Consider the following 27,589-nt stretch of genomic DNA (forward strand, 5'->3'; position numbering starts at 1 on the left):
CCCTGTTGCCTAACCATGTTACCTAACCCTGTTGCCTAACCATGTTACCTAACCCTGTTACCTAACCATGTTACCTAACCCTGTTACCTAACCCTGTTACCTAACCCTGTTGCCTAACCATGTTACCTAACTCTGTTACCTAACAATGTTACCTAACCCTGTTACCTAACCATGTTACCTAACCCTAATACCTAACCATGTTACCTAACCCTGTTACCTAACCATGTTACCTAACCCTGTTACCTAACCCTGTTGCCTAACCATGTTACCTAACCCTGTTACCTAACCATGTTACCTAACCCTGTTACCTAACCCTGTTACCTAACCCTGTTACCTAACCATGTTACCTAACCCTAATACCTAACCATGTTACCTAACCCTGTTACCTAACCATGTTACCTAACCCTGTTACCTAACCCTGTTACCTAACCCTGTTACCTAACCATGTTACCTAACCCTGTTACCTAACCATGTTTCCTAACCCTGTTATCTAACCCAGTTACCTAACCCTGTTACCTAACCATGTTACCTAACCCTGTTACCTAACCATGTTACCTAACCCTAACCCAGTTACCTAACCCTGTTACCTAACCATGTTACCTAACCCTGTTACCTAACCATGTTACCTAACCCTAACCCAGTTACCTAACCCTGTTACCTAACCATGTTACCTAACCATGTTACCTAACCCTGTTGCCTAACCATGTTACCTAACCCTGTTACCTAACCATGTTACCTAACCCAGTTACCTAAACATGTTACCTAACCCTAACCCAGTTACCTAACCCTGTTACCTAACCATGTTACCTAACCCTGTTACCTAACCATTTTACCTAACCCTGTAACCTAACCCTAACCCAGTTACCTAACCATGTTACCTAACCCTGTTACCTAACCCTAACCCAGTTACCTAACCATGTTAACTAAACATGTTACCTAACCCTAACCCTGTTACCTAACCATGTGACCTAACCCTAAACATGTTACCTAACCCTAACCATGTTACCTAACCCTAACCCTGTTACCTAACCATGTTAGCTAACCATGTTACCTAACCATGTTACCTAACCATGTTACATAACCCTAACCATGTTACCTAACCCTAAACATGTTACCTAAACCTAACCATGTTACCTAACCCTGTTACCTAACCCTAACCATGTTGCCTAACCATGGTACCTAACCCTAACCCTAACCATGTTACCTAACCCTAACCCTGTTACCTAACCCTAACCATGTTACCTAACCCTAACCCTGTTACCTAACCCTAACCATGTTACCTAACCCTAACCCGTGTTACCTAACCATGTTACCTAACCCTAACCATGTTACCTAACCCTAACCCTTTTGCCTAACCATGTTACCTAACCCTAACCCTGTTACCTAACACTAACCATGTTACCTAACCCTAACCCTGTTACCTAACCCTAACCATGTTACCTAACCATGTTACCTAACCCTAACCATGTTGCCTAACCATGTTACCTAACCCTAATAATGTTACCTAACCCTAACCCTGTTACCTAACCCTAACCATGTTACCTAACCCTAACCATGTTACCTAACCCTGTTACCAAACCCTAACCATGTTACCTAACCCTAACCATGTTACCTAACCCTAACCATGTTACATAACCATGTTATCTAACCCTAACCCTGTTACCTAACCATGTTACCTAACCCTAACCATGTTACCTAACCCTAACCATGTTACCTAACCCTAACCATGTTACCTAATCCTGTTACCTAACCCTAACACTGTTACCTAACCCTATCCATGTTACCTAACCCTAACCATGTTACCTAACCATGTTACCTAACCCTAACCCTGTTACCTAACGATGTTACCTAACCCTAACAATGTTACCTAACCCTAAACCTGTTACCTAACCCTAACCATGTTACCTAACCCTAACCATGTTACCTAACCCTAACCCTGTTACCTAACCATGTTACCTAACCCTAACCATGTTACCTAACCCTAACCATGTTACCTAACCCTACCCCTGTTACCTAACCCTATCCATGTTACCTAACCCTAACCCTAACCATGTTACCTAACCCTAACCATGTTACCTAACCCTATCCATGTTACCTAACCCTAACCCTGTTACCTAACCCTGTTACCTAACCCTAACCCTAACCCTGTTACCTAACCATGTGACCTAACCCTAACCATGTTACCTAACCCTAACCCTGTTACCTAACCATGTTACCTAACCCTAACCATGTTACCTAACCATGTGACCTAACCCTAACCCTGTTACCTAACCCTAACCCTAACCCTGTTACCTAACCATGTTACCTAACCCTAACCCTGTTACCTAACCATGTTACCTAACCCTAACCCTGTTACCTAACCATGTGACCTAACCCTAACCCTGTTACCTAACCCTAAACATGTTACCTAACCCTAACCATGTTACCTAACCCTAAACATGTTACCTAAACCTAACCATGTTATCTAACCCTGTTACCTAACCCTAACCCTGTTACCTAAACCTAACCCTGTTACCTAACCATGTTACCTAACCCTGTTACCTAACCCTAACCCTGTTACCTAACCCTAACCCTGTTACCTAACCCTAACCCTGTTACCTAACCCTAACCCTGTTACCTAACCATGTTAGCTAACCATGTTACCTAACCATGTTACCTAACCATGTTACATAACCCTAACCATGTTACCTAACCCTAAACATGTTACCTAACCCTAACCATGTTACCTAACCCTGTTACCTAACCCTAACCCTGTTACCTAACCCTAACCCTGTTACCTAACCCTAACCATTTTACCTAACCCTAACCATGTTACCTAACCCTAACCCTGTTACCTAACCCTAACCATGTTACCTAACCCTAACCATGTTACCTAACCCTAACCATGGTACCTAACCCTAACCCTAACCCTGTGACCTAACCCTAACCATGTTACCTAACCCCTGTTACCTAACCATGTTACCTAACCCTAACCCTGTTGCCTAACCATGTTACCTAACCCTAACCCTGTTACCTAACCCTAACCATGTTACCTAACCATGTTACCTAACCCTAACCCTGTTATCTAACCATGTTACCTAACCCTAACCATGTTACCTAACCCCTGTTACCTAACCATGTTACCTAACCCTAACCATGTTACCTAACCCCTGTTACCTAACCATGTTACCTAACCCTAACCATGTTACCTAACCCTAACCCTGTTGCCTAACCATGTTACCTAACCCTAACCATGTTACCTAACCCTAACCATGTTACCTAACCCTAACCCTGTTACCTAACCCTAACCATGTTACCTAACCCTAACCCTGTTACCTAACCCTAACCATGTTACCTAACCATGTTACCTAACCCTAACCATGTTGCCTAACCATGTTACCTAACCCTAATAATATTACCTAACCCTAACCCTGTTACCTAACCCTAACCATGTTACCTAACCCTAACCATGTTACCTAACCCTGTTACCAAACCCTAACCATGTTACCTAACCCTAACCATGTTACCTAACCCTAACCATGTTACATAACCATGTTATCTAACCCTAACCATGTTACCTAACCCTAACCATGTTACCTAATCCTGTTACCTAACCCTAACACTGTTACCTAACCCTATCCATGTTACCTAACCCTAACCATGTTACCTAACCATGTTACCTAACCCTAACCCTGTTACCTAACGATGTTACCTAACCCTAACAATGTTACCTAACCCTAAACCTGTTACCTAACCCTAACCATGTTACCTAACCCTAACCATGTTACCTAACCCTAACCCTGTTACCTAACCATGTTACCTAACCCTAACCATGTTACCTAACCCTAACCATGTTACCTAACCCTACCCCTGTTACCTAACCCTATCCATGTTACCTAACCCTAACCATGTTACCTAACCCTAACCATGTTACCTAACCCTAACCCTAACCATGTTACCTAACCCTAACCATGTTACCTAACCCTAACCATGGTACCTAACCATGTTACCTAACCCTAACCCTAACCATGTTACCTAACCCTAACCATGTTACCTAAACCTATCCATGATACCTAACCCTAACCCTGTTACCTAACCATGTTACCTAACCCTAACCCTGTTACCTAACCCTAACCCTATTACCTAACCATGTTACCTAACCCTAACCCTGTTACCTAACCCTAAACATGTTACCTAACCCTACCCCTGTTACCTAACCATGTTACCTAACCCTAACCCTGTTACCTAACGATGTTACCTAACCCTGTTACCTAACCCTGTTACCTAACCCTAACCCTGTTACCTAACCATGTTACCTAACCCTAACCATGTTACCTAACCCTAACCATGTTACTTAACCCTAACCCTGTTACCTAACCATGTGACCTAACCCTAACCCTGTTACCTAACCCTAAACATGTTACCTAACCCTAACCATGTTACCTAACCCTAACCCTGTTACCTAACCATGTTAGCTAACCATGTTACATAACCCTAACCATGTTACCTAACCCTAAACATGTTACCTAAACCTAACCATGTTACCTAACCCTGTTACCTAACCCTAACCCTGTTACCTAAACCTAACCATGTTACCTAACCCTAACCCTGTTACCTAACCCTGTTACCTAAACCTAACCCTGTTACCTAACCCTAACCCTGTTATCTAACCCTAACCCTGTTACCTAACCATGTTACCTAACCCTAACCATGTTACCTAACCCTAACCATTTTACCTAACCCTAACCATGTTACCTAACCCTAACCCTGTTACCTAACCCTAACCATGTTACCTAACCCTAACCATGTTACCTAACCCTAACCATGTTACCTAACCCTAACCATGGTACCTAACCCTAACCCTAACCCTGTTACCTAACCCTAACCATGTTACCTAACCCCTGTTACCTAACCATGTTACCTAACCCTAACCCTGTTACCTAACCCTAACCATGTTACCTAACCCTGTTACCAAACCCTAACCATGTTACCTAACCCGAACCATGGTACCTAACCCTAACCATGTTACCTAACCCTGTTACCAAACCCTAACCATGTTACCTAACCCTGTTACCAAACCCTAACCATGTTACCTAACCCTAACCATGTTACCTAACCCTAACCATGTTACCTAATCCTGTTACCTAACCCTAACACTGTTACCTAACCCTATCCATGTTACCTAACCCTAACCATGTTACCTAACCATGTTACCTAACCCTAACCCTGTTACCTAACGATGTTACCTAACCCTAAACCTGTTACCTAACCCTAACCATGTTACCTAACCCTAACCATGTTACCTAACCCTAACCCTGTTACCTAACCATGTTACCTAACCCTAACCATGTTACCTAACCCTAACCATGTTATCTAACCCTACCCCTGTTACCTAACCCTATCCATGTTACCTAACCCTAACCCTAACCATGTTACCTAACCCTAATCATGTTACCTAACCCTAACCATGTTACCTAACCCTAACTATGTTACCTAACCCTATCCATGTTACCTAACCCTAACCCTAACCATGTTACCTAACCCTAGTCATGTTACCTAACCCTAACCATGTTACCTAACCCTAACCCTGTTACCTAACCCTAACCCTGTTACCTAACCCTATCCATGTTACCTAACCCTATCCATGTTACCTAACCCTAACCCTATTACCTAACCATGTTACCTAACCCTAACCATGTTACCTAACCCTAACCATGTTACCTAACCCTAACCATGTTACCTAACCCTAACCCTAACCATGTTACCTAACCCTAGTCATGTTACCTAACCCTAACCATGTTACCTAACCCTAACCCTGTTACCTAACCCTATCCATGTTACCTAACCCTAACCCTAACCATGTTACCTAACCCTAACCATGTTACCTAACCCTAACCCTAACCATGTTACCTAACCCTAACCATGTTACCTAACCCTAACCATGTTACCTAACCCTAACCATGTTACCTAACCCTAACCCTAACCATGTTACCTAACCCTATCCATGTTACCTAACCCTAACCCTGTTACCTAACCATGTTACCTAACCCTAACCATGTTACCTAACCCTAACCCTGTTACCTAACCATGTTACCTAACCCTAACCCTGTTACCTAACCATGTTACCTAACCCTAACCATGTTACCTAACCCTAACCATGTTACCTAACCCTAACCATGTTACCTAACCCTATCCATGTTACCTAACCCTAACCCTGTTACCTAACCATGTTACCTAACCCTAACCATGTTACCTAACCCTAACCCTGTTACCTAACCATGTTACCTAACCCTAACCATGTTACCTAACCCTAACCCTGTTACCTAACCCTTCTACCTAACCATGTTAGCTAACCATGTTACCTAACCCTAACCCTACTTTCATTCAATACTGTCCAGGCAACGGTCTGTCGGTGACAGCTTATCCCAAACCTTTAGCCTTACTTTAACTATTCAGAGTTAGCTCTCATCCTGCAGAGAAGGGGATTAACTAGTACATGATCACATGACATTAGGATTTGAAGGTAAGTTGGCAAATGTTGTTCACCCATTCAAAAAGACAGATATAATGTTTTTACTAAACATCTGTGCTAATCTTTATCCAACACAGTGTTACTCTCCTCTGAAACTATTATATTTATTTATGTAACCTTTATTATACCAGGCACGTCGATGGAGACAACATGTGGTTAATTTAGAACGTCGGCCTTATCATTAGGTGCTATGTATCCTTGGTTACATCTGAATTAGCATACACCCTGTACCACGCTAACGAGCAACCCTCAGTGTGTAATGAACCACCCGGACTGTGTTCAACGACGCATGACATGGTTCACACAGAAGAAAAGAGATACAGAAACAGCTATAATAAATACAGGGAAGCCTCGGGTTGGTTGGTCGGTCGGCTGGAATTCACGTATCTCGGGAGGGCAGAGGTCGTGAACAGGGGGAAAGCCACGCGTTAGATCTTAGCAGTCGTTCAGGTTGTTTTCCAAATGGCACCATATTCCTTTATAGGGCGCAATTTTGGCAAGGGTGCATAGAGCTCTAGTCAAAGGTAGTGGACTAAGGTGTTCATCTGGAAAAATAAGGGGCCATTTGGAACACTAAGAGGCCATTTGGAACAATAAGGGGCGATTTGGAACACTAAGGGGCCATTTGGAACACTAAGTGGCCATTTGGAACAATAAGCGGCGATTTAGAACACTAAGGGGCCATTTGGAACACTAAGGGGCCATTTGGAACAATAAGGGGCAATTTGGAACACTAAGGAGCCATTTGGAACACTAAGGGGCCATTTGGAACACTACGGGGCCATTTGGAACACTAAGGGGCCATTTGCCAGGCTGCAGTTGTAAATGAGAACTTATTCTCAAATGGCTTACCTGGTTAAATAAAGGTTGGGGGGGGGGGGGGGGGGGGGGGCACTAGTGGGCCATTTGGAACACTAAGGGGCCATTTGGAATGCAACCTCACTGAGACTTCACAAAGCCATCACAAAGAATTCACAATGCCGTCACAGAGAACTCACAAAGCCGTCACAGATAACTCACAAAGCCGTCACAGAGACTTGACAAAGTCTTCACAGAGCCAAGTGTAAAGCCTGACACAGAGAAGCTGCCTAAAATGCCTCCATTTCCAGGTGATCAGCGGACAATGGGACAGTGCCAAACGTGTGCAGTGGACAGAGAATAGCAAGAAGATTAGAGAGAGACCGAGAGAGAGAACAAGAGAGTGATAATAGAAAACTCCCACTTATCTACAGACCGACCAGTCAAAAGCCAGGGTACAATCCCAGTAAAATGTGCCATTTAAAAAGTGTGTGTGTGTGTGTGTGCACGTGCGTGCACGCATGCGTGTGTGTAAAATGTGCCATTTGAAAGGCCAAGTGACTTTAAATTACCCAGCGGGACATCAGTATCTGCTCAAAGGGCACATCTTAAAATTTTTTGAAGAGATGTTTTCAATTAAAGCAGTATTGGCAGTGGCATATGCTAACGCAATGAATATTGAATGTCTGTTCTTAGTAATATTCACGCCTCACAGGTGGTGCAGTCGTCTAAGGCACTGCATTCTGGGTTTGAGTCCAGGCTCTGTCGCAGTCAGCTGCGACCGGGAGACCCATGGGGCGGCGCACAATTGACCCAGCGCTGTCCGGGTTCGGGGAGGGTTTGGCCAGCAGGGATGTCCATGTCCCATCACGAACTAGCGACTCCTGTGGCGGGCCCGGGCTCATTGCACACTGACACGGTCGGTGACACAGTACACGGTCGCCAGGTGTACTGTGTTTCCTCCAACACATTGGTGCGGCTGCCTGCCGGGTTAAGCGGGCATTGTGTCAAGAAGCAGTGCGGCTGGGTTGGGTTATGTTTCGGAAGACGCACGGCTCTCGACCTTCGCCTCTCCCGATTCCGTACAAGAGTTGCAGCAAAGAGATAAGACTGTAACTACCAATTGGATACCACGAAAAAGGGGTTTTTACAAAAACAATTACAAAAAATAATTAACTTCCTCCACAATGAATATTGAATGTGTGTTCTTAGAAATATTGACATCCTCTTGGCCACAGAGGTCTCTCTCTCTGTCTCGATGGTGACTTCTAAAAAATACAATGTTCGGGGTTTTGGTAGGAGAGGGAGATAAAAGTGCGGAGTGGGAGAGAGAGTGAGGTAATTGGTGTGTGTGCGTTGGGCAGGGGAGTGTGTTGTGTGTGGATGTGCTACCTGCTGTTTATGACTCACTCTCTCTCTCTCTCTGTCTCTCTCTCTGTCTGTCTGTCTGTCTGTCTGTCTGTCTGTCTGTCTGTCTGTCTGTCCTTTCTCTTTACAACAACACAGTTCACATGATGTCTGTCTGTCTGTCTGTCTGTCTGTCCTTTCTCTTTACAACAACACAGTTCACATGATGTCTGTCTGTCTGTCTGTCTGTCTGTCTGTCTGTCTGTCTGTCTGTCTGTCTGTCTGTCTGTCTGTCTGTCTGTCTGTCTGTCTGTCTGTCTGTCTGTCTGTCTGTCTGTCTGTCTGTCTTCTGTCTTCTCTTCTCTCTCTCTCTCTCTCTCTCTCTCTCTCTCTCTCTCTCTCTCTCTCTCTCTCTCTCTCTCTCTCTCTCTCTCTTCATCACTCCATCTCTGGCTCACCTTTATTGGATTACAATAGCTATTTTGCCGTGTCAAAGTTACAAGTCCCCTGCGGCTTGACTCAGCCCGTTCCAGATCCCCAGAACATCCTTGAAGAATGCTGGTTTCATGCTCTCTACGTCATTCATTCATGTTTCTCCCTCTCCTGCTCTCTACCTTTCTCCATGTTAATGTGATGGTCGGCTCTCAGACCACCTGGTCTGTGTTAATGTGATGGTCTGTCCTGGTCTGTGTTAACCTGTTTGGGCTGCAGGGGCAGTATTGAGTAACCAGATAAAAGGTGCCCATTTCAAACGGCCTCGTACTCAATTCTTGCTCGTACAATATGCATATTATTATTACTATTGGATAGAAAACACTCTCTAGTTTCTAAAACCGTTTGAATTATATCTGTGAGTCAAACAAAACTCATTTGGCACAAACTTCCTGACCAGGAAGTGGAAAGTCTGAAATCGATGCTCTGTTCTACTTCCTGCCTATAAATGGGCATGATACGTATGAGTATACATGCACTTCAAAGACCTTCCCCTGGATGTCAAGAGGCGGTGAGAGAAGAAATTTAGTGTTTATCTTGGTCTGAAGTGGAATACAAGCTCTTTGTATGACGTGTCCCCCATTTCCGGTTTTCTGGAGAGCGCGAGGTGGTACCTGGATTTGCCTTCTGTTTAGCTGCCGTTATAGGCGACTACTATCTCCGGCTTTGATTTTATTTGATACATGTGACCATATCATCGTAAAGTATGTTTTTTCAATATAGTTTAATCAGATTATTGAAATTTTTTCGGGAGTTTTGCCGTGTTCCGTTCTCTGACTTTGTTGACGATGGAGAGAATCGCGCCACTTGGCTAGTGCGCTTGCTAATTCAAGAGGGAAAATGGACGTTCTAAATCCAAACAACGACTGTTCTGGACAAAGGACCCCTTGTCCAACATTCTGATGGAAGATCAGCAAAAGTAAGAAACATTTTATGATGCTATTTCATATATCTATCGTGCATGTGAACTAGTCGTCGGCGCCCAACGTTTGGGTACTCTAGCTATACCGAAGCTGGATGTCGTAATGAAGTTATTTTTTTTAATTCTAACACTGCGATTTCATTAAGAACTAATGGATCTATCATTTCCTATACAACATGTATTTTTTAGTTATGTTTATGAATAGCTATTTGGTCAGAATATGTGTGTCAGAAAAAGTGTCAGAAAAATATCCGAACGTTGTGGGAAATAGTAGCTACGTTAGCAGAATGTATAACCACTGATTTCAGCTCTAAATATGCACATTTTCGAACAAAACATAAGTGTATGTATAACCTGATGTTATAGGACTGTCATCTGATGAAGAATATCAAGGTTAGTCAAAAATTATATATCTTTTACTGGTTTGTTACGATCGCTAACCTTTTGCTACTGGGAAATGGCATGTGTTTCTGGCTATTGTGGTAAGCTAATATAACGCTATATTGTGTTTTCGCTGTAAAACACTTAATAAATAGGAAATATTGGCTGGAATCACAAGATGCCTGTCTTTCATTTGCTGTACACTATGTATTTTTCAGAAATGCTTTATGATGAGTAATTAGGTATTTGACGTTGGTGTCTGTAATTATTATGGCTGCTTTCGGTGCAATTTCTGATTGTAGCTGCAATGTAAACTATGATTTATACCTGAAATATGCAAATTTTTCTAACAAAACATAGATTTATTGTATAACATGTTATAAGACTGTCATCTGATGAAGTTGTTTATTGGTTAGTTTGGTTGGTTCTTGGTTAGTTAGGTTGGCTTTGTGCATGCTACCTGTGCTGTGAAAAATGTCTGTCCTTTTTTGTATTTGGTGGTGAGCTAACATAAATATACGTGCTGTTTTCGCTGTAAAACATTTAAAAAATCGGACATGTTGGCTGGATTCACAAGATGTGTACCTTTCATTTGCTGTATTGGACTTGTTAATGTGTGAAAGTTAAATATTTAAAATAAATATATTTTGAATTTCGCGCCCTGCACTTGAAGTGGCTGTTGTCATATTGTGGGCGGCCTCGGGCTGCAGCCATAAGAAGTTAATGTGATGGTCTGCCCTGGTCTGTGTTAATGTGATGGTCTGCCCTGGTCTGTGTTAATGTGATAGTCTGCCCTGGTCTGTGTTAATGTGATGGTCTGCCCTGGTCTGTGTTAATGTGATGGTCTGCCCTGGTCTGTGTTAATGTGATGGTCTGCTCTCAGACCCCCTGGTCTGTGTTAATGTGATGGTCTGCTCTCAGACCCCCTGGTCTGTGTTAATGTGATGGTCTGCCCTGGTCTGTGTTAATGTGATGGTCTGCTCTCAGACCCCCTGGTCTGTGTTAATGTGATGGTCTGCCCTGGTCTGTGTTAATGTGATGGTCTGCCCTGGTCTGTGTTAATGTGATGGTCTGCCCTGGTCTGTGTTAATGTGATGGTCTGCCCTGGTCTGTGTTAATGTGATGGTCTGCCCTGGTCTGTGTTAATGTAATGGTCTGCCCTGGTCTGTGTTTATGTGATTGTTTGCTCTCAGACCACCTGGTCTGTGTTAATGTGATGGTCTGCCCTGGTCTGTGTTAATGTGATGGTCTGCTCTGGTCTGTGTTAATGTGATGGTCTGCTCTCAGACCCCCTGGTCTGTGTTAATGTGATGGTCTGCCCTGGTCTGTGTTAATGTGATGGTCTGCCCTGGTCTGTGTTAATGTAATGGTCTGCCCTGGTCTGTGTTAATGTGATGGTCTGCTCTCAAACCCCCTGGTCTGTGTTAATGTGATGGTCTGCCCTGGTCTGTGTTAATGTGATGGTCTGCTCTCAGACCCCCTGGTCTGTGTTAATGTGATGGTCTGCCCTGGTCTGTGTTAATGTGATGGTCTGCCCTGGTCTGTGTTAATGTGATGGTCTGCTCTCAGACCCCTGGTCTGTGTTAATGTGATGGTCTGCCCTGGTCTGTGTTAATGTGATGGTCTGCTCTCAAACCCCCTGGTCTGTGTTAATGTGATGGTCTGCCCTGGTCTGTGTTAATGTGATGGTCTGCTCTCAGACCCCTGGTCTGTGTTAATGTGATGGTCTGCCCTGGTCTGTGTTAATGTGATGGTCTGCCCTGGTCTGTGTTAATGTGACGGTCTGCCCTGGTCTGTGTTAATGTGATGGTCTGTTTTCAGACCCCCTGGTCTGTGTTAATGTGACGGTCTGCCCTGGGTCTGTGTTAATGTGATGGTCTGTTCTCAGACCCCCTGGTCTGTATTAATGTGATGGTCTGCCCTGGTCTGTGTTAATGTGATGGTCTGCTCTCAGACCCCTGGTCTGTGTTAATGTGATGGTCTGCCCTGGTCTGTGTTAATGTGATGGTCTGCTCTCAAACCCCCTGGTCTGTGTTAATGTGATGGTCTGCCCTGGTCTGTGTTAATGTGATGGTCTGCCCTGGTCTGTGTTAATGTGATGGTTTGCCCTGGTCTGTGTTAATGTGATGGTCTGCTCTCAGACCCCTGGTCTGTGTTAATGTGATGGTCTGCCCTGGTCTGTGTTAATGTGATGGTCTGCTCTCAGACCCCCTGGTCTGTGTTAATGTGATGGTCTGCCCTGGTCTGTGTTAATGTGATGGTCTGCCCTGGTCTGTGTTAATGTGATGGTCTGCTCTCAGACCCCTGGTCTGTGTTAATGTGATGGTCTGCCCTGGTCTGTGTTAATGTGATGGTCTGCTCTCAAACCCCCTGGTCTGTGTTAATGTGATGGTCTGCCCTGGTCTGTGTTAATGTGATGGTCTGCTCTCAGACCCCTGGTCTGTGTTAATGTGATGGTCTGCCCTGGTCTGTGTTAATGTGATGGTCTGCCCTGGTCTGTGTTAATGTGACGGTCTGCCCTGGTCTGTGTTAATGTGATGGTCTGTTTTCAGACCCCCTGGTCTGTGTTAATGTGACGGTCTGCCCTGGGTCTGTGTTAATGTGATGGTCTGTTCTCAGACCCCCTGGTCTGTATTAATGTGATGGTCTGCCCTGGTCTGTGTTAATGTGATGGTCTGCTCTCAGACCCCTGGTCTGTGTTAATGTGATGGTCTGCCCTGGTCTGTGTTAATGTGATGGTCTGCTCTCAAACCCCCTGGTCTGTGTTAATGTGATGGTCTGCCCTGGTCTGTGTTAATGTGATGGTCTGCCCTGGTCTGTGTTAATGTGATGGTCTGCTCTCAGACCCCTGGTCTGTGTTAATGTGATGGTCTGCCCTGGTCTGTGTTAATGTGATGGTCTGCCCTGGTCTGTGTTAATGTGACGGTCTGCCCTGGTCTGTGTTAATGTGATGGTCTGCTCTCAGACCCCTGGTCTGTGTTAATGTGATGGTCTGCCCTGGTCTGTGTTAATGTGATGGTCTGCCCTGGGTCTGTGTTAATGTGATGGTCTGCCCTGGTCTGTGTTAATGTGATGGTCTGCCCTGGTCTGTGTTAATGTGATGGTTTGCCCTGGTCTGTGTTAATGTGATGGTCTGCTCTCAGACCACCTGGTCTGTGTTAATGTGGTGGAAGACAGCCAAGTGTATAATATGCTGAATGTCATTTTCACAACATGTTTACAATCCAGAATTGTTATTGAACCATTACTACACCTAACCCCATTAAATGAAGGTCCTGTTATCTTTAATGCTCTGGAGGACATGAGTAGAGAGGAGAGGAGAGGAGAGGAGAGGAGAGGAGAGGAGAGGAGAGGAGAGGAGAGGAGAGGAGAGGAGAGGAGACAACAGAACAGAACAGAAGAGAGGAACATACCAATAGAGAGAGACAACAAGCTTCAATGCTTTCTTAAGCTTATCCTAATGTTGTTGCTACCTCTGTATTTTCTCATCACCTCCCCCATAGCCCCAGTTTCAGCGTAGATCAGACCCAGTCATCACCTCCCCCATAGCCCCAGTCTCAGCGTAGATCAGACCCAGTCATCACCTCCCCCATAGCCCCAGTCTCAGCGTAGATCAGACCCAGTCATCACCTCCCCCATAGCCCCAGTTTCAGCGTAGATCAGACCCAGTCATCACCTCCCCCATAGCCCCAGTCTCAGCGTAGATCAGACCCAGTCATCACCTCCCCCATAGCCCCAGTTTCAGACCAGATCAGTCCCAGTCAGTCCTGGACCCAGTCAGTCCTGGACCCAGTCAGTCCTGGACCCAGTCATCACCAGACCCAGTCAGTCCTGGACCCAGTCATCCCTTGACCCAGTCAGTCCTGGACCCAGTCAGTCCTGGACCCAGTCATCCCCAGACCCAGACAGTCCTGGACCCAGTCATCCCCAGACCCAGTCAGTCCTGGACCCAGTCATCCCCAGGCCCAGTCATCCCCAGGCCCAGTCATCCCCAGACCCAGTCATCCCCAGTCATCCCCAGACCCAGTCATCCCCAGTCATCCACAGACCCAGTCATCCCCAGACCCAGTCAGTCCTGGACCCAGTCATCCCCAGACCCAGTCATCCCCAGGCCCAGTCATCCCCAGACCCAGTCAGTCCTGGACCCAGTCAGTCCTGGACCCAGTCATCCCCAGACCCAGTCATCCCCAGGCCCAGTCATCCCCAGACCCAGTCAGTCCTGGACCCAGTCATCCCCAGGCCCAGTCAGTCCTGGACCCAGTCATCCCCAGGCCCAGTCATCCCCAGACCCAGTCAGTCCTGGACCCAGTCATTCCCAGACCCAGTCAGTCCTGGACCCAGTCATTCCCAGACCCAGTCAGTCCTGGACCCAGTCATCCCCAGGCCCAGTCAAATCCTGTTCTCCATAATGTAGAGCAGCCAGACAGCAGAGATCCTGTTCTCCATAATGTAGAGCAGCCAGACAGCAGAGATCCTGTTCTCCATAATGTAGAGCAGCCAGACAGCAGAGATCCTGTTCTCCATAATGTAGAGCAGCCAGACAGCAGAGATCCTGTTCTCCATAATGTAGAGCAGCCAGACAGCAGATATCATGTTCTCCATAATGTAGAGCAGCCAGACAGCAGAGATGCTGTTCTCCATAATGTAGAGCAGCCAGACAGCAGAGATCCTGTTCTCCATAATGTAGAGCAGCCAGACAGTAGAGAACCTGTTCTCCATAATGTAGAGCAGCCAGACAGCAGAGATCATGTTCTCCATAATGTAGAGCAGCCAGACAGCAGAGATCCTGTTCTCCATAATCTAGAGCAGCCAGACAGCAGAGATCCTGTTCTCCATAATGTAGAGCAGCCAGAGAGCAGAGATCCTGTTCTCCATAATGTAGAGCAGCCAGACAGCAGAGATGCTGTTCTCCATAATGTAGAGCAGCCAGACAGCAGAGATCATGTTCTCCATAATGTAGAGCAGCCAGACAGCAGAGATCCTGTTCTCCATAATGTAGAGCAGCCAGACAGCAGAGATCATGTTCTCCATAATGTAGAGCAGCCAGACAGCAGAGAACCTGTTCTCCATAATGTAGAGCAGCCAGACAGCAGAGATCCTGTTCTCCATAATGTAGAGCAGCCAGAGAGCAGAGATGCTGTTCTCCATAATGTAGAGCAGCCAGACAGCAGAGATCCTGTTCTCCATAATGTAGAGCAGCCAGACAGCAGAGATCATGTTCTCCATAATGTAGAGCAGCCAGAGAGCAGAGATGCTGTTCTCCATAATGTAGAGCAGCCAGACAGCAGAGATCCTGTTCTCCATAATCTAGAGCAGCCAGACAGCAGAGATCCTGTTCTCCATAATGTAGAGCAGCCAGAGAGCAGAGAACCTGTTCTCCATAATGTAGAGCAGCCAGACAGCAGAGATCATGTTCTCCATAATGTAGAGCAGCCAGAGAGCAGAGATGCTGTTCTCCATAATGTAGAGCAGCCAGACAGCAGAGATCCTGTTCTCCATAATGTAGAGCAGCCAGAGAGCAGAGATGCTGTTCTCCATAATGTAGAGCAGCCAGACAGCAGAGATGCTGTTCTCCATAATGTAGAGCAGCCAGACAGCAGAGATGCTGTTCTCCATAGTGTAGAGCAGCCAGACAGCAGAGATCCTGTTCTCCATAATGTAGAGCAGCCAGACAGCAGAGATCCTGTTCTCCATAATGTAGAGCAGCCAGACAGCAGAGATCCTGTTCTCCATAATGTAGAGCAGCCAGACAGCAGATATCATGTTCTCCATAATGTAGAGCAGCCAGAGAGCAGAGATGCTGTTCTCCATAATGTAGAGCAGCCAGACACAGAGAACCTGTTCTCCATAATGTAGAGCAGCCAGACAGCAGAGATCCTGTTCTCCATAATGTAGAGCAGCCAGACAGCAGAGATCCTGTTCTCCATAATGTAGAGCAGCCAGACAGCAGAGAACCTGTTCTCCATAATGTAGAGCAGCCAGACAGCAGAGATCCTGTTCTCCATAATGTAGAGCAGCCAGACAGCAGAGATCATGTTCTCCATAATGTAGAGCAGCCAGACACAGAGAACCTGTTCTCCATAATGTAGAGCAGCCAGACAGCAGAGATCCTGTTCTCCATAATGTAGAGCAGCCAGACAGCAGAGATCCTGTTCTCCATAATGTAGAGCAGCCAGACAGCAGAGATCCTGTTCTCCATAATGTAGAGCAGCCAGACAGCAGAGATCCTGCTCTCCATAATGTAGAGCAGCCAGACAGCAGAGATCCTGTTCTCCATAATGTAGAGCAGCCAGACAGCAGAGAACCTGTTCTCCATAATGTAGAGCAGCCAGACAGCAGATATCATGTTCTCCATAATGTAGAGCAGCCAGACAGCAGAGATCCTGTTCTCCATAATGTAGAGCAGCCAGACAGCAGAGATCCTGTTCTCCATAATGTAGAGCAGCCAGAGAGCAGAGATGCTGTTCTCCATAATGTAGAGCAGCCAGACAGCAGAGAACCTGTTCTCCATAATGTAGAGCAGCCAGACAGCAGAGATCCTGTTCTCCATAATGTAGAGCAGCCAGAGAGCAGAGATGCTGTTCTCCATAATGTAGAGCAGCCAGACAGCAGAGATCCTGTTCTCCATAATGTAGAGCAGCCAGACAGCAGAGATCCTGCTCTCCATAATGTAGAGCAGCCAGACAGCAGAGATCCTGTTCTCCATAATGTAGAGCAGCCAGACAGCAGAGAACCTGTTCTCCATAATGTAGAGCAGCCAGACAGCAGAGATCATGTTCTCCATAATGCTGGGTTCCTCCCTTCTCAGACAGATGTAAAACCATTACACACAACCAACCAACCAACCAATGTAAATACAATACCTCAAAGATGTACACCCATTACACACACAGGACCCGGTACTGTAGTCTACGTCCATTACACAAAACCAACCAACACATCTCAGACATGTAAGATACGGAGGACGAGGTGCTAGCAGGCTAGCCAAGGGCATTGAGTCAGGAGACTACAGCTAATACAATGGATACTGTTCTCCTGCTATGGGAGGGAGGAATAATCCTCTTTGCAGACATCTGTCCCATTACAAACAACCAGCATACTGTACCTTACAGCACGACTCTCCATCCCTGTTCCTGGACAACTACCGTCCTGTAGGTTTACTCTACATCCCTGTTCCTGGACAACTACCGTCCTGTAGGTTTACTCTCCATCCCTGTTCCTGGACAACTACCGTCCTGTAGGTTTAATCTCCATCCCTGTTCCTGGACAACTACTGTTCTGTAGGTTTACTCTCCATCCCTATTCCTGGACAACTACCGTCCTGTAGGTTTAATCTCCATCCCTGTTCCTGGAAAACTACCGTCCTGTATGTTTACTCTCCATCCCTGTTCCTGGACAACTACCGTCCTGTAGGTTTAATCTCCATCCCTGTTCCTGGAAAACTACCGTCCTGTATGTTTACTCTCCATCCCTGTTCCTGGACAACTACCGTCCTGTAGGTTTAATCTCCATCCCTGTTCCTGGACAACTACCGTCCTGTATGTTTACTCTCCATCCCTGTTCCTGGACAACTACCGTCCTGTAGGTTTACTCTCCATCCCTGTTCCTGGACAACTACCGTCCTGTATGTTTACTCTCCATCCATGTTCCTGGACAACTACCGTCCTGTAGGTTTACTCTCCATCCCTGTTCCTGGACAACTACCGTCCTGTAGGTTTACTCTCCATCCCTGTTCCTGGACAACTACCGTCCTGTAGGTTTACTCTCCATCCCTGTTCCTGGACAACTACCGTCCTGTAGGTTTAATCTCCATCCCTGTTCCTGGACAACTACCGTCCTGTAGGTTTACTCTCCATCCTTGTTCCTGGAAAACTACCGTCCTGTAGGTTTAATCTCCATCCCTGTTCCTGGACAACTACCGTCCTGTAGGTTTACTCTCCATCCCAGTTCCTGGACAACTACCGTCCTGTAGGTTTAATCTCCATCCCTGTTCCTGGAAAACTACCGTCCTTTAACTTCTATCCTGTTCCTGGAGAGCTATCATACTGTAGGTTTTTACATCTACCCTGTTCCTGAATATCTATCATACTGTAAGTTTTAACTTCTACCCTGTCCTGTAGGTTTACACTCCAACCCTAATGTAGCACACCTGATTCTAATAATTAGCTGGATGAAAAGCTGGATCTGGTTAGTTACAACTGGGGTTTGAGTGAAAACCTACAGGAGGGTTTCTCTCCAGGAACAGGGTTGGAGTGAAAACCTACAGGAGGGTATCTCTCCATGAATAGGGTTGGAGTGAAAACCTCCAGGAGGGTATCTCTCCAGGAACAGGGTTGGAGTTAAAACCTACAGGAAGGTATCTCTCCAGGAACAGGGTTGGAGTGAACCCAAACTTAAGGGAAGCTTTGACTATGTTCAGACTCAGTGAGCATAGCCTTGCTATTGAGAAAGGCCGCCGTAGGCAGACATGGCTCTCAAGAGAAGACAGGCTATGTGCTCACTGCTCACAAAATGAGGTGGAAACTGAGCTGCACTTCCTAACCTCCTGCCAAATGTATGACCATATTAGAGACACATATTTCCCTCAGATCAAACAGACCCACAAAGAATTCGAAAACAAATCCAATTTTGATAACCTCCCATATCTACTGGGTGAAATTCCACAGTGTGCCATCACAGCAGCAAGATTTGTGACCTGTTGCCACAAGGAAAGGGCAACCAGTGAAGAACAAACACCATTGTAAATACAACCCATATTTATGCTTATTTATTTTCCCTTGTGTACTTTAACCATTTGTACATTGTTACAACACTGTATATATACAATATGACATTTGTGATGTCTTTATTGTTTTGAAACTTCTGTATGTGTAATGTTTACTGTTAATTTTTATTGTTCATTTCACTTTTGTATATTATCTACCTCACTTGCTTTGGCAATGTTAACACATGTTTCCCATGCCAATAAAGCCCCTTGAATTGAATTGAATTGAATTGAATTGAATTGAATTGAGAGAGAGAGAGAGAGAGAGAGAGAGAGAGAGAGAGAGAGAGAGAGAGAGAGAGAGAGAGAGAGAGAGAAAGAGGGAGAGTAGAGAGAGAGAGAGATGAGAGAGTGGAGAGCAAGGAGCAAGGAGCCTAACGAGGCAAGGTAAAGAGCAAGAGAGCAAGAGAGAACGAGAGAGACAAGAGAAGCAAAGTCAAGAGCAAGAGAGCAAGAGAGCAAGGAGCAACGAGAGCAACGAGAGCAAGAGAGCAAGAGCAAGAGAGCAAGAGAGAAAGAGAGCAAGAGAGAAGAGACAAGAGGAGAGAGCAGAGCAAGAGAGCAAGAGCAAGGAGAGCAAGAGCAAGAGGAGACAAGAGCAAGAGAGCAGGAGAAAAGAGAAGAAAGAGCAAGACAAGAGAGAAAGAGAGAAAGAGAAGGAAAAGAGGAAGAGCAAGAGAGCAGGAGCAGGAGAGCAAGAGAGCAGAGAAAGAGAAAGAGCAAGAGATCAAGAGCAAAGAGAGAAGAGCAAGAGAAAGAGAGCAAGAGAAGACGAGAAAGAGAGCAAGAGCAAGAGAGCAAGAGAGAAAGAGAGCAAGAGAGAAGAGAGAAATGAGAAAGAGCATAGAGAAAAGAGCAAAGAGCAATGAGAGCAAGAGGAGCAAGAGCAAGAGCAAGAGCAAGAGAGAAAGAGCAAGAGAAAGAGAAAGAGAGCAAGAGAGAGAAGAGCAAGAGAAAGAGCAAGAGAGCAAGAGAGCAAGAGCAAAAGAGAGCAAGAGAGCAAGAGAGCAAGAGAAAGAGAGCAGAGAGCAAGAGAGCAAGAGAAGAGAGCAAGAGAGCAAGAGAGCAAGAGAGCAAGAGCACGAGAGCAGAGCAAGAGACAGGAAAGAAGGCAAAAGCAAGAGAGCAGGAGAGCAAGAGAGAAAGAGCAAGAGAAAGAGAAAGAGAGAGAAAGAGCAAGAGCAAGAGCAAGAGCAAGAGAGAGAAAGAGCAAGAGCAAGAGAAAGAGAAAGAGCAAGAGAGAGAAGAGCAAGAGAAAGAGAAAGAGAGCAAGAGAGCAAGAGCAAGAGAGCAAGAGAGCAAGAGAGCAAGAGAGCAAGAGCAAGAGAGCAAGAGAGCAAGAGAGCAAGAGAGAGAGGAAGAGAGGAAGTGAGAGAAAGAGAGCAAGAGAGCAAGAGAGCAAGAGAGCAAGAGAGAGAGAGAAAGAGCAAGAGAGCAAGAGCAAGAGAAAGAGAGCAAGAGAGCAAGAGAGCAAGAGAGCAAGAGAAAGAGAGCAAGAGAGCAAGAGAGCAAGAGAGCAAGAGCAAGAGAGCAAGAGAGCAAGAGAGCAAGAGCAAGAGAGCAAGAGCAAGAGAGCAAGAGCAAGAGAGCAAGAGAAAGAGAGCAAGAGCAAGAGAGCACTGCAGTGCATAAAATGTGGTGATTAGTTGACTCAAAGAGAGAGAAAGACAATAGTTGAACAGTTTTGAACAAATTAATTTCTTCGAAAATGAAGGAGAAGCAAGAGAGAGATAGAGAGATACTTATACTGAACAAAAAATATTAACGCAACATGCAACAATTTTAAAGATTTTACTGAGTTTGTATTTGTATTTATTAAGGATTCTCATTGGCTGTTGCCAAGGCAGCAGCTACTCTTCCTTCACTACACATCTACAGTACAACATGTACAATACCACCATACAACATTAAATCAATGTACGTTTGTTTAGAATGCGTTTGTGTGCGTATGCGCGTGTCTGTACCTGTGTGTGTGTGTCTCGTCACAGTACCTGCTGTTCCATAAGGTGTATTTGTATCTGTCTTTTTAAATCTGATTCTACTGCTTGCATCAGTTACCTGATGTGGAATAGAGTTCCATATAGTCATAGCTCTATGTAGTACTGTGCGCCTCTCATAGTCTGTCCTGGACTTGGGGACTGTGAAGAGACCTCTGGTGGCATGTATTGTGGGGTATGTATGGGTGTCTGAGCTGTGTGCCAGTAGTTTAAACAAACAGCCCGGTGCATTCAGCTTGTCAACACTTCTTACAAAAACAGGTAGTGATGAAGTCAATCACTCCTCCACTTTGAGCCAGGAGAGAGTGACATGAATATTATTAATATTAGCTCCCTGTGTATATTTAAGGGCCAGCCGTGCTGCCCTGTTCTGAGCCAATTATCATTTTCCTAAGTCCCTTTTTGTGGCACCTGACCACACGACTGAACAGTAGTCAACCCACTGTTCGTAGGCCGTCATTGTAAATAAGAATTTGTTCTTAACTGACTTGCCTAGTTAAATAAAGGTTACATTAACCTCTTATGGCTGCAAGCCCGAGGTCGGTACACCTATGACAACATCCCCCACCCCCCCCACACTGATTAGCATCGCTAGCATAGCGTCACAATTAAATAGTAGCATCTAAATATCATTAAATCACAAGTCCAAGACACCAAATGAAAGATACAGATCTTGTGAATAAAGCCACCATTTCAGATTTTTAAAATGTTTTACAGGGAAGACAAAATATGTAAATCTATTAGCTAACCATGTTAGCAAAAGACACCATTTTTCTTTGTCCACCATTTTTTCTCAACACCAGTAGCTATCACCAATTCGGCTAAACTAAGATATTGATCCACTAACCAAGAAAAAACCTCATCAGATGACAGTCTGATAACATATTATTGTATAGGATAGGTTTTGTTAGAAAAATGTGCATATTTCAGGTATAAATCATAGTTTACAATTGCACCCACCATCACAAATCGACTAGAATAAATACACAGAGCAACGTGTATTACCAATTTACTCATCATAAAACATTTCTTAAAAATACACAGCACATAGCAATGGAAAGACACAGATCTTGTGAATTCAGACAATATTTCAGATGTTCTAAGTGTTTTACAGCGAAAAACAAATAAATCGTTATATTAGCATACCACATATGCAAACGTTACCAGAGCATTGATTCAAGCCAAAGAGAGCGATAACGTAATCATCGCCAAAATATATTAATTTTTCACTAACCTTCTCAGAATTCTTCCGATGACATCCTGTAACATCATATTACAACATACATATAGAGTTTGTTCGAAAATGTGCATATTTAGCCACCAAAATCATGGTTAGACAATGACAAAAGTAGCCCAGCTGGTCAGAAAATGTCGTGCGCCATATTAGACAGTGATCTAGTCTTATACATAAATACTCATAAACGTGACTAAAAAAATTAGGGTGGACAGCGATTGATAGACAAATTAATTCTTAATACAATCGCTGAATTACATTTTTTAAATTATCCTTACTTTTCAATACAGGTTGCGCCAAGCGAAGCTACATCTAACAAAATGGCGGCATAGCTTTCGACCAAAAGACGATTAGACCCAAGAAAGGATTCTTTGCCCAAGATTCTGATGGAAGAACAGCTCAAAGTAAGAACAATTTATTATGATAAATCGTGTTTCTGTCGATTGGAATGTAGATTGGAATGGTGCGTTCGATCTGGGGGGGGGGGGGGGGGGGGGGGCATAGATTGGAATGGTGCGTTTGATCTGGGGGGGGGGGGCATAGATTGGAATGGTGTGTTCGATCTGGGGGGGGGGGGGGCAGCGATTAACATTTTTCGACAGAAACACGATTTATCATAATAAATTGTTCTTACTTTGAGCTGTTCTTCCATCAGAATCTTGGGCAAAGAATCCTTTCTTGGGTCTAATCGTCTTTTGGTCGAAAGCTGTCCTCTTGCCATGTGGAAATGCCCACTGCGTTCGGCATGAACTGGAAACGTGCCCAGAGGTTCAAAGTGTCTCAGAAAGCAATGCCTCAAAATCGCACTAAACGGATATAAATTGCTATAAAACGGTTTAAATTAAATACCTTATGATGTTTTTAACACCTATAACGAGCAAAAACATGACCGGAGAAATATTACTGGCTAAACTAAAGCTTGGAAAAAGAGCAGGTCCGTGTCCACCTTGCATCAGGCGCAGCTGGAAAAGGGACACCCTACACGTTGTGCTGTTTTATAGAGGCTCTGATTGCGCAATCGACTCCATTCAAAGCGTCACCACGTAATGACATCCAGGGGAGACGTAAGCAGTGTTTGTATCTCATAGCATTCACAGGGACCTTTAAACTGACTCCAGATCAGGGGCCAAGATGTCTGAAATCTGACTCCATGTCAGGGAAAGTGCTGTAGAATGAGTTCTGTTCCACTCAGAGACAAAATTTCAACGGTATAGAAAAAGAGAGTGTTTTCTATCCAATAATAACAATAATATGCATATTGTACGAGCAAGAATTGAGTACGAGGCCGTTTGAAATGGGCACCTATTATCTGGCTACTCAATACTGCCCCTGCAGCCATAAAAAGTTAAAATTAAAACATTAAAAAAAATAGAAAACAATTCATCAGGCCCTAATCTATGGACTTCACGACAGGGAATACAGATATGCATTTTTGTTCCCAGATACCTTAAAATAAATGGGCCTCACAATAGGCTTCAGGATCTCATCACGGTATTTCTGTGCATTCAAATTGCCATCGATAAAATGCAATTGTTTTCATTGTATGTAGCTTATGCCTGCCCATACCATAACCCCACCGCCACCATGGGGCACTCTGTTCACAATGTTGACATCAGCAAACCGCTTGCCCACATGACACCATACACGTGGTCTGCGGTTAGACGTACTGCCAAATTCTTTAAAACGATGTTGGAGGCGGCTTATGGTAGAGTAATTCAACTTAAATTATCTGGCAACAGCTCTGGTGGACATTCCTGCAGTCAGCTTGCCAATTGCACACTCCCTCAAAACTTGAGACATCTGTGGCATTGTGTTGTGTGACAAACCGGCACATTTTAGAGTGGCCTTTTATTGTCCCCAGCACAAGGTGCACCTGTGTAATGATCATGCCATTTAATCAGCTTCTTGATATGCCACACCTGTCAGGGGGAGGGATTTTCTTTGCAAAGGGACAAATGCTCACCAACAGGGATGTAAACAGAGAAATAAGATTTTTGTGCATTTCCGCTCATGAAACATGGGATCGACACTTTACATGTTGCATTTATATTTTTGTTCTGTGTTGCTAGCCAGTTTAGTGTACTCACCCAGCTCAAACAGAGAGGGATGCTATGTTACCTAGCTGGCTATGGGTATCTACCACTGAAACTTTTGATATTTACAATGACAGCCTACCCCGGCTAAACCCGGACGATGCTGGGCCAATTGTGCGCTGCCCAATGGGACTCCCAATCACAGCCGGATGTGATGCAGACTGGATTCGAACCAGGGACTGCAGTGATATGCACTGAGATGCAGTGCCTTAGACCGCTACGCCACTCGGGAGCTTGTTGCACAGCAACAGATGGAGAAAACCTACACCAGTCGAGTAATTCATTTCAACAATAATCTTCATTTTAATTGGACTTTACAAACAACAAGAGGGCTTAATTGGAGTCAATTTCTTCAGAGCCTAGGTCCATATAAAATCACTTAGCCTACCTCAACCAGTTATGTGGCTTCACAGCATCTTTCACAAGACAAGTAGAAGCCTCATAGAAGTGTTTTATTTTTATTAGGTCTACTTACAATTACAACTGGCCTAAAATGTAGCATCCTACATAAGACAATAATTGAAAGAAAAAAGGCGATGTGTGTGTCTGAATGTCTGTCAGGATAACCTGTTCCTGTAACAACAGAACAAACAGAAAATACTGTCAGCTTCAGACCTAAATATCCCTGGATAAGCACTCACAATAATGTTAGTATTTACTAAATACAGTCATATAAGGCCACGAAGTTACTCGATCAATAGGGAAAGTTGCATTTCCCCTCAGACATGATCTTGTGGATGTCGGGTGAGATCGGTTTGATTTTTTTCACAGAAGTCAATCGAGGCAGTCCTCATGTGAAAGCCAGTTCCTGTTGTCGTTTGTCTATTTTGAGTTTATAGAGGAAAATCAGGACTTGCACGTGTAAGTCGATCCAAACATTGTTAGCACATAAAATGCAATTTTCTTTATTGTGCTGTATTCCTCTGAGCATGCCACCCAACACTTTGATTTGTCTCGATGTCTGGAATTCAATCAGCTCAGTTTGAATTGCGGCCTCACACAGCTAGGATTTTCAGTGTGCTGAAGTCCAAATCAAACCACTCAGGCTTCCTAGTAAAGGCCTTACGTTTTTCCACCATGTCCACAACTGTTTTCCCTCTTCTTTGTAACTGCAGATTTAACCCGTTTAAGTGACAGAATTTGTCAGCCAATAAAGCTGTGTGTATCTTGCAGCTAACTCTTCAATGTTTCTGCGTCGGGCCTCTGGGATGGGAAGGCCACTTTCAAAGTTCCATGCTCAGATTCATAATGACGTCTGAGATTGAATTCTTTGTAAACAGTGACCTTTTCAATGCAAATAAGACACACTGGCTTGGCATTGGGAATAGATGGTAAGATGAACGCATATCTCTCTGTACAATCTTCCCTGAAACTTTGATTTTCATTATCCACCTTTCTTTTGAGACATTTTGAGAGCGACATATTCTCTTGCTATCAAGAGAATTATTCTGAACGAATGTTGACGTTAAAAAGTAGTGTAGTCTACAGTAGGCTACGTAGACCTGTTTTCCCCCACCAATCAACTCATAGAGTTGTCCACAGTCCGCCTGGCCTTGCTGCTATTCAGTTTCAACTGTTCTGCCTGCGGTTATGGAACCGCCACCTGTCCCAGACCTGTTGTTTTTCAACTCTTAATGATCGGCTATGAAAAGCCAACTGAAAATTATTCATGATTATTATTTGAACATGCTTGTCACTTATGAACATTTTTGAACATCTTGGCATAGTTCTGTTATAATCTCCACCCGGACAGCCAGAAGAGGACTGGCCACCCCTCATAGCCTGGTTCCTCTCTAGGTTTCTTCCTAGGTTTTGGCTTTCTAGGGAGTTTTTCCTAGCCACCGTGCTTCTACACCTGCATTACTAGCTGTTTGGGGTTTTAGGCTGGGTTTCTGTACAGCACTTCGAGATATTAGCTGATGTACGAAGGGCTATATAAAATAAACTTGATTGATTGATTGATAGAGAAATAGACAAAAATAATATAGACATTGGTGATGTAATCAGCGTAATCAGTTCGCAATTATTATGTTATTGTCACTGAATTTATTATGTACTAATCGGATGTGTTAAACATGTTGTTCAATTGGTAGTGTGGGCCAATTAACTGTGCTAATGTTATATAGTAATTATGCTCTGGCCCACCGACTATTAACGCAGAGATAGTTGATGCACCCTGCTCTTAAACATATTAATAAATAAATAATAAATTATATAATTTTGTGCTCTCTTCTGTCAAGAGGGTGGCTGTTAAAATGTCACTTAGAGCCCCCTAAAAGCTAGGGCCGGTTCAGACTGCGTGTGTGGGCATGGATGTGACCAACGAGCCACTGAGGCCCCCACCTCCTTCCCTATTATAAATCAACTCCACTGTTTGTTTCTCCTCTCCAGAACGGTAACATAGAGAACCCTTACTGTACCGGTATAGATGGCATCCTGGAGGCCTATCACGAGAGTCTGAAGACTGTTCAGCTCTACGGACCAACCAACTTCGCCCCTGTAGTCAACCATGTGGCCAGGTAACGTCACGCACGCACACACACACACGCACGCACGCACGCACGCACACACGCACACACGCACACACTCACACACCCAGTCACACTCCTCCAGTCACACTCCTCCAGTCCCAGTCACAGGCCCAGTCACAGTCCCAGTCACAGTCCCAGTCACACTCCTCCATTCACACTCCTCAGTCCCAGTCACACTCCTCAGCACACCCTCCAGTCACAGTCAGTCCCAGTCAGTCCCAGTCCCAGTCAGTCCCAGTCCATCCCAGTCCAGATGAGTCAGTCCCAGTCAGTCTAGTCAGTCTCAGTCTCAGTCAGTTCCAGTCTCAGTCCAGTCCCAGTCCCAGTCAGTCGCAGTCCCAGTCCCTGTCTCAGTCAGTCTCAGTCACAGTCACAGTCCCAGTCCCAGTCAGTCACAGTTTATCCCAGTCCCAGTCTCAATATGAGTCAGTCCCAGTCAGTCCCAGTCCATCCCAGTCCTAGTCTCAATATGAGTCAGTCCCAGTCAGTCCCAGTCCATCCAGTCCCTAGTCTCAATAT

At 44.8% G+C, this 27,589-nt stretch overlaps 1 protein-coding gene across 1 annotated transcript in view; it reads left to right on the forward strand.

Moving 5' to 3' along the window:
• Window positions 1-18,094: 18,094 nt before the first annotated feature.
• LOC120020020 (copine-8-like) overlaps window positions 18,095-27,589 on the forward strand; it is a gene marked incomplete at its 3' end in the record, with an annotated part of 50,049 nt that continues 40,554 nt past the window's right edge. The window contains exons 1-2 of the mRNA XM_038963446.1: window positions 18,095-18,118; window positions 26,931-27,058. Of these exons, the coding sequence (XP_038819374.1) occupies window positions 18,095-18,118; window positions 26,931-27,058 (152 nt within the window). The remainder of the gene's footprint in view (window positions 18,119-26,930; window positions 27,059-27,589) is intronic.

Source organism: Salvelinus namaycush, chromosome 2, assembly GCF_016432855.1.
Source record: "Salvelinus namaycush isolate Seneca chromosome 2, SaNama_1.0, whole genome shotgun sequence".
Classification (NCBI taxonomy): Eukaryota; Metazoa; Chordata; class Actinopteri; order Salmoniformes; family Salmonidae; genus Salvelinus; species Salvelinus namaycush.